This window comes from Dermacentor albipictus, chromosome 1 (assembly GCF_038994185.2).
Source record: "Dermacentor albipictus isolate Rhodes 1998 colony chromosome 1, USDA_Dalb.pri_finalv2, whole genome shotgun sequence".
Taxonomy (NCBI): domain Eukaryota; kingdom Metazoa; phylum Arthropoda; class Arachnida; order Ixodida; family Ixodidae; genus Dermacentor; species Dermacentor albipictus.
Genome location: NC_091821.1, coordinates 278,246,942 through 278,264,592, shown reverse-complemented (window position 1 = coordinate 278,264,592; position 17,651 = coordinate 278,246,942). Strand labels below are relative to the sequence as shown.

At 47.1% G+C, this 17,651-nt stretch overlaps 1 protein-coding gene across 3 annotated transcripts in view; it reads right to left on the bottom strand.

Moving 5' to 3' along the window:
- Positions 1 to 17,651, bottom strand: part of Tnks (tankyrase) — a 370,913-nt gene that overhangs the window by 70,136 nt on the left and 283,126 nt on the right. For all 3 annotated transcript variants that reach the window (XM_065454426.1, XM_065454424.1, XM_065454425.1), the window contains 2 exons: positions 3,849 to 3,923; positions 1,413 to 1,596 (listed from right to left, as the gene is read on the bottom strand). In XM_065454426.1, the coding sequence (XP_065310498.1) occupies positions 1,413 to 1,596; positions 3,849 to 3,923 (259 nt within the window). The remainder of the gene's footprint in view (positions 1 to 1,412; positions 1,597 to 3,848; positions 3,924 to 17,651) is intronic.

Here is a 17,651-nt window from a genome sequence, read left to right as displayed (position 1 = left end):
GTGCTGTTTAATTCTTCTGTCATGTCAGGTGATGTCATTTTACATTATGATAAACATGTCGAGCTAAGCATATCACACTTTGTCCTAAAATTAGTTCGGAAATTGTGGGGACATTTTATTCCAATTTAGAAGCAAATGTTGCCAGCTTATACATTTAATGGTAGAACTAGCACCCCTGCTTTCACATGTTTCTGTGTGTGTATGTTTCTGCCCAGGTTTTTTTTAACCTCTTCCTCGAAAGGACGCTCTCTGGTCGAAGTGGTGGAGTAAAAGCTCTGGCAATCAAGATTGCTGACGTGGTGAAGATCTCGAAAGAGAAATCTGTAAAAATACATGATGTGCTAATAAATGCTTCTAGCAATTAGGCCTGTTTTTCGTTGTTTATCTGGTGCATTACAACCTTACCTTTCAGACCAACAGACCTATTAGACTAAGACAATAATAGGCCTATTAGACTAATATGCCGATAGACCTATTAGGCTAATATACCAACAGACCTATAAGACTAATAGACCAATACACCAATATATCTATTAGACTAATACACTAACAGACATAATAGATTGTATTAGTGTCAATAACCTCATAGGCTTTTAGTTTTCGTATTAGAATTTTTGCTAGGGTTGAGGTTCGAAATGCATGGTCTTATATAGACAAGAAGTTATAATAAGTTAAATATAGTGTTATATCGAGAATTTCGTAATATCGGGGTTTACTGTACCAAGTGATTTTTGTCAGTTTCATCCCATTTATTATCAGGCTTTTGCTATGCAGGGGCAACATGGCACTCCATTTGCTGACACACTCAACACACCAAACCACATTGTGGTACTGGAAAGTGCACAAAAGTGCTATTAACTGCACTTAGGTAAACGGAAAATTAAATTACTGAGAAGCTTATCAACTTGCAAATGAGGTAATAACGTGCAGCGAATAAAATGTGGCCGACTTTCTTGTAAAACAAAAAGTTTCAGTTCTTCACAAGGTGCAAAGTATTAATAGCGATAAATGGTATAATAATATAGTAATGGTCATAGTTTTATGGACAATATAAATTTCAGTAAGCATGTGCACTGTCATGTGCCAAAAGAGCCACATGAGATTTCACTAAATGGCTGCCAGCAGTCGCGGACACAAAGCTGGCATGATGAAGAGTACCAGCAGTAGCAGAGTGCAGCCGCTCTCTTTACCACTTATACTGCCTCCAAAACTCAGCAGATCATGTGACACAATGCACCAGCTTGCTTAGCTTGCCCTTACCCTAAGTAGATAACATAACCTCCAAGACTGGGCACATGCACTTGCATTCCCGGGACAGCAGAGCAGCAATGGGCCAAATGTGTCTCAAGTATCCATATAATTGCCATTGCAATAAAATCACAGAGTGAGAAAGATGGCGAAAAGGAACTGACCAGCTCCAAACATGCCCCCAATGTAGGCATGGCGTTCATCAAACCCCTTCTGAACAATTGCATTGATGAAGGGTGAGCCATGAAAGAGCATGCGCTCATTGGACTGGTTGTGGTTTTCCTCAGCAACTTCTTTCCTCCGATGGCAGTAGCGTTCCAGGAGTTTCCGGTTGCGCACTTTTTGAATCTGGTAGAGACAAAAAAACAAAGAACTCAGTGTGATCACAACATAAAGCTTTAGGTATTGGGGATGTCTGCCGCTTGTGCACACAATGCATCTTAGTTCTGCATGCTCAACAGCAAGGAATATGTATGACTGTGCAATCAATGTGTAGCGACAAAGGTGTTGTGCACTGTGAGTTATAAGTAACATGTAAAAGAGGCGTTTCTTTAATAGCTGGTACATAACACACCAAAGGTCGGTGTCAACCAGAACAAAAAATGCATTTCGACACCACACATGAGGCTGACTCCTATGTTCTGGCTTGTCTTGGTGAGTGTTGGTTTAGTTTTACTTTCTCAAATATTGCGACAGAATCCTTTTAAGCAGGTGGCCATTCTTCTGGGACTGGCTGCCTGCCTCAAGCATCCAAAGAGTGCTGGTTGGGTGCAGTGCTGCTGATGCTATTTCTAGGGCACCCAAGAAGCCTTGGATCACTCCATGTAAAACTGTTTACTTTTAATTACTTCTTCACAGCAACAAAACATGGGTCACGGTCACCCTATCTACAAGCACTGCACTACATTTCAAGGCTCCCAGCACCCTTGAAGACTTGCTGTCCCATCTGAGGATTGGACTTCTTTTTCCGAGTATTTATTTGTAGGTAATTTTTAATTTGTAGGCCCATAGGCAATTTTTAATGAGTGCAAAGAGGTGTGCATACAGTGATTGCAAGATGGCCCTCCAGTGGTAGCTGTGCCCCTTGCGAGAACGACAATGGTCTCGTAATCCAGCTGCATCCTTAGATGCTACCAGTAGTAGGGAGTATGATGTTAGATGCTGGGACCGTCGTTCAGGTGACGCACAAAACCAGCTCAGACTGTCATCAGCTGTTTGACGGCAAGTTTCGTTTCCTGCCTGTTGGCGAGTGATTTCTTGTGCTGATTGAGATATTGTAGAGATGTTCTCAATATTAGAGGTCTTATATACAGTGTCTTTACAGCGTATGCCAGAGATTTGCAAACATAAGCCCAGCAAGGTCTGGTTTCTTGCCCAATATTTGTGGCCCTGACCAGAAAACATTTTTTGTAGCTCACATTCCTGATGATCTAGAATACCTCCACGTCCTGTAGGCAATTGAAGTGGAAAAATTTTCTATATTTCAGTTACGTTGCTTAAGTTAGGCTGTTATGATATTTATGCACACACATGAATAATCTATATATTACACATTTGCTCATTATCCTGGCTTACATAAGCATGTGCAACAGATCGTACTGACATAGCCATATAGGCTAATTATATGTACAAATATTTCGGTAAATATTTATCCTGTCTGACTATAAAGTTGATTGATTGACTGATTGAACTTTTCTGATGGAGGTTGTATTCTGTTGTAAGAGGTACAGTCGAGCGCCTTTAGGAAGAAAACCTCTACAATGAAATGGCCTATGTAACAAATTAATAATTCGGACCCCATTCTACTGCGAGCTTTGCAGTGCGCAGTCTTTACAAAGGTGTGACCTGTATAATGAATGATATTGAAGGCCCTCAAGCACTTTGCTATAAATGTGTGACTATGATCCTCTCTTTGACACGTGCCAATGTTCTCCAAAAACCACTAACAAGGCATGACGAATTCTGTGGCCATCACTGCACTACGAGCAATAACAACGAGAGAACACCACAAGTGCTCCACATTGCAAAGAAACAAGCTCACATAATGCAACTACACATCACTTCATGTATGTGACACGCAACACATTGGTGCATCTTGTGCAACCTGCTTATTTGCACACTGAACATGGCGTAGTTTATTTTCTAATGAACTTCAATAGAGTAACCTGACCTTTAAAATGTTTGGAACTATATTATAATCAAAATGGTAAAATATTCAGCCTGTTACCACTGATTACGAGGCACACTGCAGTGGGAGACATGCACCTAAATTCGAGGACTTTTTGCATTTAACCTCCACTGAAATGCGGTCACCACGATTGAATGTGCAGCAGCCCATGGCCACTGGACCCCTCCGCAGCAGGGCGCCTTGTGAAGTTTAAAGAACCCCATACTATAACATTAGTTGCCATGGCAATATAGGTACTCTTCGAAAGTATAAACTGCACAAAAGACATTTCTTCTATATATTGTGTTTTCTAGCTGCACCATCACCTAAAAGTGATAGTATTCCACATCATATACTTAGAAGTGATATTTCACAACACCGCATCAACAGAAAAATGCACTTAAACGAAAGAAAAAAGTAAAGCATAGCAGACCTTGATGATGTTGTAGTGCATAAAAATTCCACCCGCATATCCATTATCCCTATGTTCACGGATGGTAGCTTGAAGCTGCAACGAGAGTCAGGCTTCAAAATTTTTTCAAAAATCAGAACAATTCCTTAGAAAAACGTTGGACTCCTTGGTATAAAAAATATGTTAATAATAATGGATACAGTAATGTCTAACAAGAAAGTAATATGGCTGAACACGTTCAACCCGAAAGTTATTGTGCACATCTAAGTTAAAAAGACAAGAGGGACACACAGGTGACTTTTCATTTATTTAACCTAAAGGCCTACATAGGCATTACATAGGGCAGGTATGGGACATTGAAAGCAAAAGAACTCAAGCACAATTTACGCATATACACAGGATGATTATATTTAAGTTTTATGGAATTAAAAAAAAAAATCGCCTGTGGCAGATAGCATAATTCTGTTCCTTGAGCTGGATTATTTGAAGAGGTGGACATTACTAGCATATGCAATCAAAACATATATTGAAGTAATTAACAAAAACACAATAATGAATTTCTTCATTACTTCACACACATACTGCAATTTATGAATTGTAGCCAGTGAGCTTGCAAGACGTAACCACTTGAAATTAATTTCCAGGATGGCACCAGTTACGAGATACTTCCCAAAGTGTGGAATGAAATACATGAGCGTTCCAGTTACTTCTCCGCTTCAATGCATAAAAGAGTGTTTTGTTAAACAAGTAAGTGGAACAACAATGCATTTTTACGGCAAGTTTGATGGTGTCGTTCTGGCGTCGTTCTGGCGCCAAACTGGCGTCGTTCTGGAAATTCATTCCAAGTGGATACGCTTTGCAAACTTACTGGTTATAATTCGTAAATTTAATGTGTGCCGTAATGTACTTAATCAAAAGATTAGATGATTTTTGTTAATCAGTTGAATATACATTTCAATTTCACATGCACGTCATGTCCACCTCTCTGAATAATCCAGCTCAAGCACTAGAATTATGTTATCTGCAACAGGCTATTTTTTGAAATTCCATGAAACTTAGAAATGACTACCCTGCACCCTGTGACAAGACAGCAAATATAACAAGCATATTATATACATGCAATGTAAGCGCTTAGAAAATACAAACAAGAAATCTTATCGATAATTAGAATGCAAACATGCAAATGACATGCCAGTGCTCCATAATATACACTACAAAAGCCTGAAATTCATTAATGAAGGCAGTTTATACATGTTTATATTTACTTATTTGAACTGACATTATTTAGCATTTGTATAAACTGTTCAGTGTTTGTAATACAGCCAGTACCACGTGGAAGGCTGTTCCACTCATTATTAGCAAGAGTTAAAAAACAAAATCGCATGAGGTTGGTGCATGCAAATGGAGGTTGAACTTTAAAATATCATGGTCAATAGATGTAAAAATGTGTAGCACAGGTTTAACTATTGTTCTTGTGTAGTTGTTAAAGTGATACTTTTGTGGAAGAAAGTGAGCAGGGCTATCTTTCGTCTGCTTTCTAATGTCTAGATCGAGACACTGTTTAATTCTTGAAATGCTTGCATATGTGGAGTAGTGTCCTGAAATAAAACGAGCTGCTTTATTTTGCAACACTTCCAATTTAGTGATGAAGTACAATTGATGAAGGCTCCATATAAATGAAGCATATTCCATTTTAGAGAAGATAATAGAAGCATATACAAGAAGTTTTGTGTCTTTGTTAGTGCGAGACAAGGAATGATGAATGAATCCAAAAGTTCGACAGGCGATACTAACGATATTGTCAATACACATGCTCCCTGAAAGGTTTGTAGTTAAATTAACTCCAAGATAGTGACACGTGTACCTGTTTATCTTTATCGGGTGGCCATGTTTCACAAATGTTATTGCAGAGTGCAGGAGCGCATGCATCAGAAGTTTCTAGAACGTTATCGATGGTTCTATCCACAGTCTGTTGTCACCATACCTTGTGTACTTGATTTCATTGCGCGACACAAATGGTGTAGAACATTGTGGAAGACATGCGGGTCCCAGCGATTACTCTGGAACATTCGGCAACTGGTGTATAAAAGCCAACGCGCTTGACGTGCTGATCAGATTTTCGACGATCGCCACTTTCGTTGCGCTTTAAGTGTAACTTGCTTTTGAGGGCGCAAGTTCACCCAATAAATATTTAATTTCACCATTTACAGTTCTGATACTGTGTTCATCCCAGTCACTACCACGTGACAATATTTAAAAGAAAAGACTGCCACTATAGGCTCAGAACCTATGGCATATGCATAAGAAAATACATCACTTCTTGTGATAAACCTCAGGGGTTTGGTCTTGTATCAATTTCCATTTGCCACTGAGCACACCAATTATTTAGTGTGTCCAGGTCATTTTGCCATGTTAGGTGTGGTCATGAGGATTAACTATAGGCAGATAAATGACACAATCATCTGCGAAAAGTCTAGTTGAATTCAAGTCAATGCAAATGTCACTACTATAAATTATAAAGAATGTGGGCCCCACGATGGTGCCTGGGGAACACCAGATGTGGTGGATTGAAAAGAGGACTGATTGTTACGTATAGTAACCGCTTGACATCTATTTTTCAACCCACTAAATATTATTTGTATTTTAAGCATTTATATTGTTACGTGAAGCTGAAGCTGAATACTATTTACAATTTATTTACAGGTAAGCTCACGGAGCCAAAATGGCGACACTATACCAAACCGGCACACACGTCGTCTTCGTCCTCCTCAGTGCAGCCACACTGTGGCGGCTGTTCCGTAGCATCACCCCCGGCTGTAGAAGCACCGTCCCGGTGCTTAATCTACACATCCGCGGTGAAAGGTGTGTGGTATGGTCTTAGTCTTGCCACGTGAACGATGTCACTTGCAGCTGATGATGACGCTGAGAGATCGGTGGGGATGATTTCATACAAGACATCGGTCACTTGTCGTACCACACGGTAAGGACCAGTGTAGCGCGAGAGCAGCTTTTCGGAAAGGCCCACACGGTGAACGGGTGACCAGAGAAGCACCAGAGAACCCGGAGAAAAGTGCACGTCACGATGGTGGCAATCATAGAGGCATCTCTGATGCTCCTGTGAGGCCTCGAGACAGGAGCGGGCGAGCTGGGGGCGCACGTGGTCGGCGTGTGCGATCGCGTCGCAGGCGTATTCAGTGGCGGAATGTGTGGCCGAGGGCAGCAAAGTATCCAAGGACAACACGGGTTCTCGGCCATATAGGAGATAGAATGGTGAATAGCCGGCAGTGTCGTGACGCGATGAATTATTCGCGAACGTCCCATATGGTAAGTGAAGATCCCAGTCGTGGTGGTCGGTCGCAACGTACTTGGAAAGCATGTCGGTGATGGTCCGGTTGAGACGCTCCGTGAGGCCGTTGGTCTGTGGGTGGTAGGACGTGCTGAACTTGTGCTTTGTCGAGCAGGAGCGGAGGATGTCCTCGACGACTGCCGACAGAAAGATGCGGCCACGGTCAGTGAGTAATTGACGCAGAGCACCGTGCACTAAAATGACTTCATAGAGCAGAAAGTCAGCAACGTCAGTAGCGCAACTTGTTGGGAGGGCTCTGGTGAATGCGTACTGCGTAGCATAATTGGTAGCGACGGCGACCCATTTATTTCCGGAGTCGAGAGAGGAAATGGTCCAAGAAGGTCTAGACCAACACGGAAAAAGGGTTCGGGTGGGATGTCGATCAGCTGGAGACATCCAGCTGGAGGTGTGGAGGGCTTCTTCCGGTGCTGACAGGACTCACAAGTGGCAACGTAGCGCCGCACGGAGCGGGCGAGACCCGGCCAAAGGAATCGACGGCGTACACGGTCGTATGTGCGTGAGACGCCCAAGTGTACAGCCAAGGGAGCATCGTGAAGTTGCTGGAGGACAGTCAAACGTAGGTGCGATACAATGACGAGCAGAAGGTCAAGGACGTGTGGATCAAAATTACGGCGGTATAATGCCCCCTCCCTAAGGAGAAACATCCGGAGAGAGGCATCGCCAGGAGTTGACTCCAGAGGGTCGATGAGGGCGCATAATGAAGGATCGCGCCGTTGCTTGTTGCTGATTTGAAGCAACTGGGACACAGAGAAAACGCAAGCGATGGCGTCTGCATCAGCCGGTTTGTCGACGGGGTAGCGGGACAAACAATCGGCATCCTGGTGCAAGCGTCTCGTCTTATATACCACGGAGAAAGTATATTCTTGCAGGCGTAACGCCCAGCGAGCGAGTCGTCCCGTGAGGTCCTTGAGCGAGGATAGCCAGCAGAGAGCGTGGTGATCAGTGATGACACAGAAGGGGCGTCCGTACAGGTATGGACGAAATTTCGCAACAGCCCACACAAGAGCGAGGCACTCGCGCTCTGTGATTGAATAATTGCGCTCGGCGGGTGATAGAAATCAGCTGGCATAGGCTATAACGCGATCATGTCCACACTGGCGCTGTGCTAACACTGCTTCTATGCCGTGACGACTGGCATCAGTTCGAACTTCCGTTGAGGCAGATGGGTCAAAGTGGGCCAAAGTTGGAGGCGTAGTAAGGAGAGTAGTCAGCTCCGAGAAAGATGCGGCATGGTCAGGACCCCAAGAAAAAGGGGCGTCTTTCTTCAAGAGGTCAGTAAGGGGACGTGCGATGGTCGCAGAATCCTTCACAAAGCGTCGGAAATAAGAGCACAGCCCTACGAAACTACGAACGTCCTTGGTAGACTTTGAACAGGAAAATTCGTAACGGCGCAAATTTTGTCCGGATCGGGTCGCACGCCTCTGGTGTCTACGAGGTGCCCAAGGACGGCGATTTGGCGGCGAGCGAAATGACATTTTGACGAGTTCAACTGGAGACCGGCGCGGCGGAACACGTCAAGAAGCGCTGAAAGACGGTCTAGATGCGTGTCGAATGTGGACGAATAAACGATGACGTCGTCCAGATAGCACAAACAGGTGGACCACTTGAACCCCTGAAGCAAAGAGTCCATCATTCGTTCGAAGGTGGCGGGCACGTTACAGAGACCGAAAGGCATCACCTTGAACTGATAAAAGCTGTCAGGGGTAACAAATGCAGTCTTCTCTCGGTACATGTCATCGATGGATATCTGCCAGTAGCCGGACCATAAGTCGATAGAAAAATAGGTGACACCGTACAGGCAGTCTAGAGCGTCATCAATCCGTGGCAAAGGGTACACGTCCTTTTTTGTGATTTTGCTCAGGTGGCGCTAATCTACACAAAAGCGCCATGTTCCATCCTTCTTTTTGACAAGTACGACAGGAGATGCCCAGGGACTACAGGAAGGCTCGATAAGGTCCTTTGCAAGCATCTTTGCGACTTCCTGTTGGATAACAGCTCGTTTCGACGCAGAAACACGGTATGGACGTCGGTGAATAGGGTTCGCATCGGCAGTATTTATGCGATGGGTCACGACGGACATTTGACCTAAGGGTCTATTGTCAAAGTAAAAAATGTCGCGATAGCCTTCAAGAACGCAGCAAAGAGCTTCAGGTTGAGCAGGCGTAAGGTCAGAGGAGACCATCTTCTTAATGTCGACGTCAGTATCGTGCGATGACGTCACGGTATGGGCTGAGCTGTAACGATCTTCCACTGTAAATGGCTCGACCTCATCATCCTGCAAAGCGCGAATTATAGCCAAGGAGATGCCCTGAGGCAGAACTTGCACGGTTGGCGCAAAATTGACAAGAGGAAGGCAGGTGCGGTTGCCAGTAATTTTCAGCACAGTGTGCGGCACGGTAACACCATGTGTAAGCATAACGGCCGGAATTGGTGCGGCCACGTAATTGCCGTCAGGTGCAGCTGGTGAGGACAAGTCGACGTGTGTCGCAGAGTGAGGTGGTAGGCGAATAAAATCTATACAGCTCAGATGGCTTGGAGGCGGGTCCACAGGGTCGGCAAGAAGAGGCAAGTCAAGGCGAAGTGAGCCGCGGCCGAACAGTCAAAGAGGGCAGAATGATGGGCACGAAAATCCAGACCGAGAATGAGTTCGTGAGGGCAATGCTCTATGATGGTGAAGAGAACGACGGTGTGTCTCTCGGCAATGGTAAGTCGGGCAGAACACATGCCAACAATAGCGACAGTCCCTCCATCGGCGACTTGTACAACTCAGTTCGAGGCAGGCGTCAGAACTTTCTTGAGCCGACGGCGAAGAGCAGCACTCATAATACGCCCGCGACGCGATCGCACACGCCGACCGCGCGTGCCCCCAGCTCGCCCGCAACCGTCTCGAGGCCTCACAGGAGCAGAGATACCTCTATGATTGCCACCATCATGACGTGCACTTTTCTCCGGGTTCTCTGGTGCTTCTCTGGTCACCCGTTCGCCGTGTGGGCCTTTCCGAAAAGCTGCTGTCGCGCTACACTGGTCCTTACCGTGTGGTACGACAAGTGACCGATGTCACGTATGAAATCATCCCCACCGCTGATCTCTCAGCGTCATCATCAGCTGCAAGTGACATCGTTCACGTGGCAAGACTAAAACCATACCCAGCACCTCCACCAAATTAATGTTACTTGAAGCTGAAGCCGAATACTATTTACAATTTATTTACAGGTAAGCTCACAGAGCCAAAATGGCGATGCTATATCAAACCGGCACACACGTCTTCGTCCTTCTCAGTGCAGCCACACTGTGGCGGCTGTTCCGCAGCAATATTATGGGCGTTATCATCCTCATCTGTACATAACCATCACCATAGCTTTGCATCTTCATTGTCGGTGCGCTAGCTTGTGCTTTTGGAATAAAAGCGTTGAGTAATATTGTTTCTCCTCAAGTGGTGGAAGTGCTTTAGGATCCCTTTGACCTCTTCACGTTCCTCTCTTGGAGCTGCGTTTGGGTCACCACTTACACCAAATTCCCACCAACATGTCCCAAGACGAGCCAGCAGTGTCCAGTAGCCCCGCTCAAGTGCCAGCCACCCTACCCTCCTGGTCTGCAAGCAGCCTTCAGTGCGATCCTGAGGTGTTCGCTGGCCTGCCTGGCGATGATAACTACGATTGAGTAAGCTTTTTTAAACACTGGGATGATGCTTCTAAATTACAGAACATTTCCTTCTTCGTCACTGACGTCGCCAGGACATGGGTTAAGAATCATGAGCGGGACTTCCGTGATTTGTCTTCTTTCAAAGAGCATCTTGGGCATATTTTGACACACCTACTGACCGACGGTGTCGCGGGACAGAAATTGTGCACGTTTCCAGCCTCAAGCCATTCCATCGGCGCTCTACGCTAGCTTAGTCTGCGGCCAGGCTGGCCACTTCCGTCCATGGTCCCCATTAGAGTGAGCACTTTTATTATGGACGTCATCTTCTTCATCTGAACATAACCATCACCATCCTTTCGAATCTTCACTGTCGGTGTGCTAGCTCATGCTTCTGGAATAAAAGTGTTGAGTAATACCATTACTCCTCAATATCTACATCATTTGTTTCATTTTGTAAATAATCTTATGTGGTACGCGATCAAACAGCTTTGCAAAATCTACAAAAATTGTGTCAGTTTGTTGTAGTTTATGTAGGTTGCGATGAATAGCTGTTGTTAGTTCAAAGAGTCGCACTTCATATGAATGGCCATGATGAAATACACGTAGATCAGTAAAGACAATGTTATTATTGGTAACGTAATTCATAACCTGAGATATGTTCAAAGGGCTTACAGATGATAGATGTTAATGATATGGGTCGGTAATTGGTTAGTTGATTCATCACCCTTCTTAAATATGGGGATTACGTATGCTAATTTCCAGTCCTCAGGTATTTCGCTAGTGTAGACGGATTGCTGAAAAATAAGTGAGAGTATTAACGCTGAAAAGGACTTCATAGTTTTCAATATTTTGGTGGTTATACAATCGGGACCTGGGCTAGAATATGATGTGTAATCAGGAGAAAGAGATGCACTGAGGCTAGGGTGCTCACACGATGGGCGCTAGAAAATAAGAGGCAGAAGTAAACAGGCGTTTTAGCGGCCAGCCAATTGTCTGTCTGCTTTACAATGGCACAGCCGGCGAAAATGCAGCCTTAAGGACAGCCTTCGTGGGACCACGCCATCTTGGGTGCCTCCTGCAGGGAGGCCTTTGGTCGCATACTTGAGGCTCAGCTCACAACGACAGCTGCCGAAAACAAGGTTCAAATTGAGGAGCATCGGCAAACTTTCTTGCTGGGTATCGCAGGCCCGTTATCATCTTCCGGTGCCGTGGGTAAGGATAAACCATCACCTAGTATTTCATCGAGCTCCAATGATGGAGCACTACCACTCCAGGGCCCCGCCAATCTGTCCACAGAAACTGGACATAAAATACTCGTGACCCTGTCAGTACCACACCTCCCGACTTCGCAGCAGTAATCAGTCGAATTCGCTGCTAAGAAACTACAAGAGATGCACAGGAGACTAGGAATGCAAGAGACCATCGGTTTCGGTGCAGACACAGCTGTCCACTGCTTCGAGCTTTGAAAAGCTCGCAACACCGCCTTTCACAATGCACATCACAGGCCAAAATATCTCCTGCTGATGGTACAGCTTCTAGAAGAAGACAGTCTGGCTACACCTGACGCTTTGTCAAGACCAACTGGTTCGAGCACCTTTGCACTTCAACCAACCACAGCCAGTGAGATCGACCCCACCTAGCGAGACATACGACGATTCAGTGTCCGAGATCACCTGCCCCGTTTTTTCAACTGTGACAAGATAACCATCGGCGAAAGCTGCGACCAGAGCTTAACAGTCAGTGCCGACCCCCAGAGAAGTGGTTGCGCACTGGAAGGTCATAAAGACACCTACTTCCATTGCCACGTCTTGTGTACAACGTGTTTCCATCAACAGCATGCCCTCACAACTGTCTATCTTCAGCATTGTGGCCAAATGTAATGAGGAGAAAGAGACGCACTCAGGCTAGGGTGCTCGCACGGCGGGCACTAGACGAGAAGAGGCAGAAGTAAACGGGCGTTCTGGCGGATGGCCAATTTTCTGTCTGCTTTACAGATGGTAATCTGTCTATTGCATTAGCAACACTGTCTGTGTAAATAAAAATAGCTGGCATACATGTTTGCATTTGTCGTGAGGAGATCCTAAAATCCAACTCATTTTCTTTTTCAAAAAACACTACAAAGGAAATTATTAAACATCTTGGACAGTTCAGCGGTATCGAGCCCGACACCATTTTAAAAGATAAGATGTGGTAACTCCTTCCCGGGTGTAGGAGAAACAACCTTCCAAAATTTTTAAGATTCGTTTGGAGAAAGTTCAGTGTGTCAGAATTAAAAAATTTATCATTAGCTTTTTCGCTAGTCTACTTCCACATAAAAATGCTGCTTGCAAGCACAGGCTGTAAAGCAAAACAAAGCCAAACAGCAGCTGCATAATCTACTGTTTCAAGTTCATTTCCACCAAAACAAAGAGGAAACAGAAGCAAAAGGCAGTTGCCAGATGAGGTTTCAATGCGCATATACAGTTGACAACAGCAGCAAGCAAGTCAATGGGCAAAATAATTAACACGATGCGTGGTCAAAAAATGGGCTTCAATCCCCGCTGTGAAGGTGGTTGGCCAGTGTAGTATAGTGTCGCCCCCTGTCAGATCTATGTGTCATTGCCTATGTATGTTTTGTAGTTGTTTAGCTAGATGGCGCACCCCCCTTCTGTCATGCGACGAGCATTGGACCAATCGGGAGGCGTCATCTGGCGTGTGAACCCTTTATAAGCAATAAACAGCCGCCGGTCGGCGGAGTCTTCGTTCCGGTTTTCATCGGGAGTAGTTCGCTCCGCGTCTCCTTTACTGCGCCGGCGTTAGCCGGGCGTACGCTGGTCGGGGCCCCCCGCTTGCCTGCCGCTGCCGACACAACATCATTGGCGACGAGGATGGGATTCCCGCAAACGTTCCGACCGAAGCCCCGGGAAACCAACGAGCTTCGTGAGTGAAGCGTCCCTTCCGTGTCTGCACGGCCGGCAAACGCCGCCGACGCACTTGGCGTCGCGAGGCTTCCGAGCCTAGGCCTACTCTCCCCCTTGCTCTTCCTTGCCTATTCCTGCGGCGAGCTCCGGCTCGCCTCCTGCACGCTACCCGGCATGGCATTTACGGCGAACCTTCCCGTTTTTCTCGAAGTGCCCGGCCCTCCGTTAATTCCCTGGTACCGCTGGAAAAAAATTTTTCAGGCCCACCTCGAAGCGGCCGGCGGCGGCGACTGGACGGACGCACGGCGAGCGTCTGCGCTCATCAGCGCTCTCGGGCGTGAGGGCCAACGGAAGCACTTCGCAGCCGAGGAGCAGGAAGCAGCAAGGCAGTTAACCAGCGCAGCGTCAGCTTCAAGCGAAGCAGCAAGGCAGTCGACCGGCGCAGCGTCAACGACAAGTGATGCGGTCCCGCCAGCGTCAGAGTTTCCGAGACTCTTGCAGCGGCTTGACCGGCTGTTCGCCGCGTCAACAAATGTTCTGGCGGAACGGCACGAGTTCACCAGCCGAAAGCAGCTCGAGGGAGAAGGCTTCCTGGGATTCGTGACCGCATTGAAGGAGAAGGCGGTACAGTGCAGCTTCGGCACAAGCTATGACGAGCGCGTCCGAGACCAAATCATACACGGGATAGCGAACGCCAGCGTTCGCGAAAAGTTGCTGGCCCATGGCGAAACCCTGTCCCTGGACAAGGCAGAAGAAATTGGACGCTCGTTAGAAGCCCTGCATCGAGCGAACCGCGCGTTCGGCTCCGAAAATGTGCGAAGAATCGAGGCATCGCAACTTGGCGTTCCGTCGACGAGCCAAGATGGCCGACTTCTTCCGGGGAGCTGCCAAGATGGCCGACTTCTTCCGAGAAGCCGCCAAGAGGGCCGACTTCTTCCGAGAAGCCGCCAAGAGGGCCGACATTTCGCACGTGGCTCCTCCGGGAACCGTGGTGCATGCGACCGGTGTGGCAGCACGAAACATATTGCCACATACAGGAATTGCCCCGCAAGGAACCGGCGGTGCAACGCCTGCCACACGTTGGGCCATTTTGCATCCGTATGCCGAAAAACCCGTATTGTTCAACACGTCTCTTCCGCAGAGACGCTGTCTTCAACTTCCGCAGGACAGCCGTCCGCGTCTGTCTTGACGGTGAGCACTTTGGAAGTTAAAAGGGATTTAAAAGTTCCGGTCGTAGTTAACGGCGTCTCCATGCGACTGCCGGTGGATACGGGAGCGTCTGTCTCATTGATGACGGCCGAAGATTTTGGAAAGCACTTTGGTCGACAGTCCAGACTGTCACAAACAACAGTGGACTTGAAAATTTTTTCCAAGCAACGCATCGACATTCAAGGCCTGTTTCAAGCCACTGTCCAGTTTTTTCAAAGGTCATGCTCCGTCACGTTCCACGTAACGACTACAGGAACATCACTGCTGGGTTTAGACGCCATCCAACGTTTGGGCATACAGATCGACGGTACGTCGCTGACATGTCGTCTACCATCGCTTCCTTCAGTACAGAGCCCCACAGGTGTGCCTCCGGGTTTTGATCACCTTTCCAGTGACGAGTTGGGTCTCGTCAACAACTTTGTGCACAGAATTCATCGGCAGCAAGATGCGAAACCAGTATCTTCAAAATTGCGCCGACTACCCCTGGCTCTCCGTGACCAGGTCACAAATGAATTGCGACGTCTCGAAAACTGCGACGTCATCGAGCGCGTCGACGCTTCTGAGTGGGTGTCTCCACTCGTGGTGGTGCACAAGGATGGAACCATGCGGCTCTGTGTAGATTCACGGGAACAGGACAGTCTTGTGTCTCACGTTCAAGAAAGGGTCTTGCAGAAACAGTGGCAGACTAAACAGTACGTAGACAAACGTAGCGGTGCTCAGGCAACTCGTATTAAGGTGGGCGACACCGTCAGAATAAGATTTAAGAGGAAAGGATTTTTTAAGTACAGTAAACCTCGTAAGGTCAAGGCCCAGATAGGACCATCTACTTTTCTGCTCAGTGATGGGAAGACGTGGCGTGTGTCTAAGTTAACCCTAGTGATAAAGGATCCAACAGGTAGTACATTGTGTACAAGTGACAAAGATTTTTTGTACTCGTATTCAAACCTCGATAGTCATTCCGATGACTCGTCTGTAGTGACATCGTCTTCTCATAAGCATCAGTTAAGTAGCTTGTCTGACTGTATCACTTCCGAGTCTACACGGTCAGCAGTCGTCTCCGATTCCGTAGAATCGGTAGTATCCCAGGACTTGTTGGGACTTCGAGAGGAGCGTCCTGGGCAACCCTCTCCAGCTTCGAGCGAGAACCACATTCAACTTTCCAACCAGGGGGAGGGAAATAGTAGTGGGACGACTGGGTCTTTAAAGTCGACCGAAACGGGTCGCAACCCCCAAAGTTCTTCTGAGGTACGCACGCGTCCTCATCGTGTCAAAAAACGGCCTCCGCGGCTTGATGATTATGTTTCCTGAATGCAGAGCGTTTTGCCGTCTTCGAAATGCCACGGCTAGGGGCCTCGCTGTGACATTTAGGACAGTTCACATTTTTTCGTTCACACAGGTAAAATGTGTTCCTTGATGCGGTACAGTGAGTTTTGTGCCGTGTTCCTTGTTGAACTTTGTTTCAGTGACTGCCTGTGTTTTTAGTGCCCAAGACTGGTGCGCGTGTATGTGAACTTGGGCGGGGACGGATTGAATTTGTTGTGGACTTAAGTGCGTGCTTTGTGTGCAACTGGTGCGCGTGTGTGAACATGGGGGGAATGAACTGAAATCTTCTTTGGACTTAAGTGCGCGTCGTGTGTGCGCGTTTCACTGTATGTTACTTTGTTTCCAGGGGGGGATGATGTAGTATAGTGTCGCCCCCTGTCAGATCTATGTGTCATTGCCTATGTATGTTTTGTAGTTGTTTAGCTAGATGGCGCACCCCCCTTCTGTCATGCGACGAGCATTGGACCAATCGGGAGGCGTCATCTGGCGTGTGAACCCTTTATAAGCAATAAACAGCCGCCGGTCGGCGGAGTCTTCGTTCCGGTTTTCATCGGGAGTAGTTCGCTCCGAGTCTCCTTCACTGCGCCGGCGTTAGCCGCGAGTTCGCTGGTCGGGGCCCCCCGCTTGCCTGCCGCTGCCGACACAACAGCCAGCAAAGCTGTGGTATTATCTGATCTGACAAACCACTGTGATGTAGCCTTGAACTGGGTTTTTACCAAGCCTGAGCATGACACAGTTGTGTACATTGACGTTGCTGTTCCTGTCGCTGCTCATTGTGTTCACGCTGCTCTTTGGTAGTCCTAACTATGCATGGCCTTTCCATAGTGTTATCAGAACGCAAATGACATCAGTTGCTAGGCAGGTTCTTCTTTTACATATGAAAGTGTAGTTACGTCACTCCTTGCTTCATGTGCTGCAGTATTTTTTATTGCGACAGCGTGCCTTCTGGCATAAAGAAATATTTAAATGTGTAGATACACTCCAGATTCGCAGAGGAAGTCCAGCAATGTCCGGTGGTGGGGCCCCAAGATCAACTTTCTACATCTGGCGGCTGACCTGGGCGTGGTCCACATCGAAGCAGATGTTTCTGGCGGAGGGCATGTAGAGAAGGGCAAGTCTAGAGGACGTGCCCAGTGTCCACCTCGCAGTCAGGAGCGGGACAGAAGGGGCAGGAATCGCTGATGGAGGCACGGTACTGTGCCGTCCACGACCAGGTTACCGCAGGGGTGAGGGCGACACGGGGGCGTAACCTTCGTAACAAGACCTCTTCCCAGCGCGCTAGGCCGCCAGGGAGGTCGGTGCCACACGGTGGGAGAAGTGCTCGCGTGGCGCGCCGAAGGTGTTCTTTTTCTGTGAAGAGCCTTGTCTCCGGAGAGGTGGGGG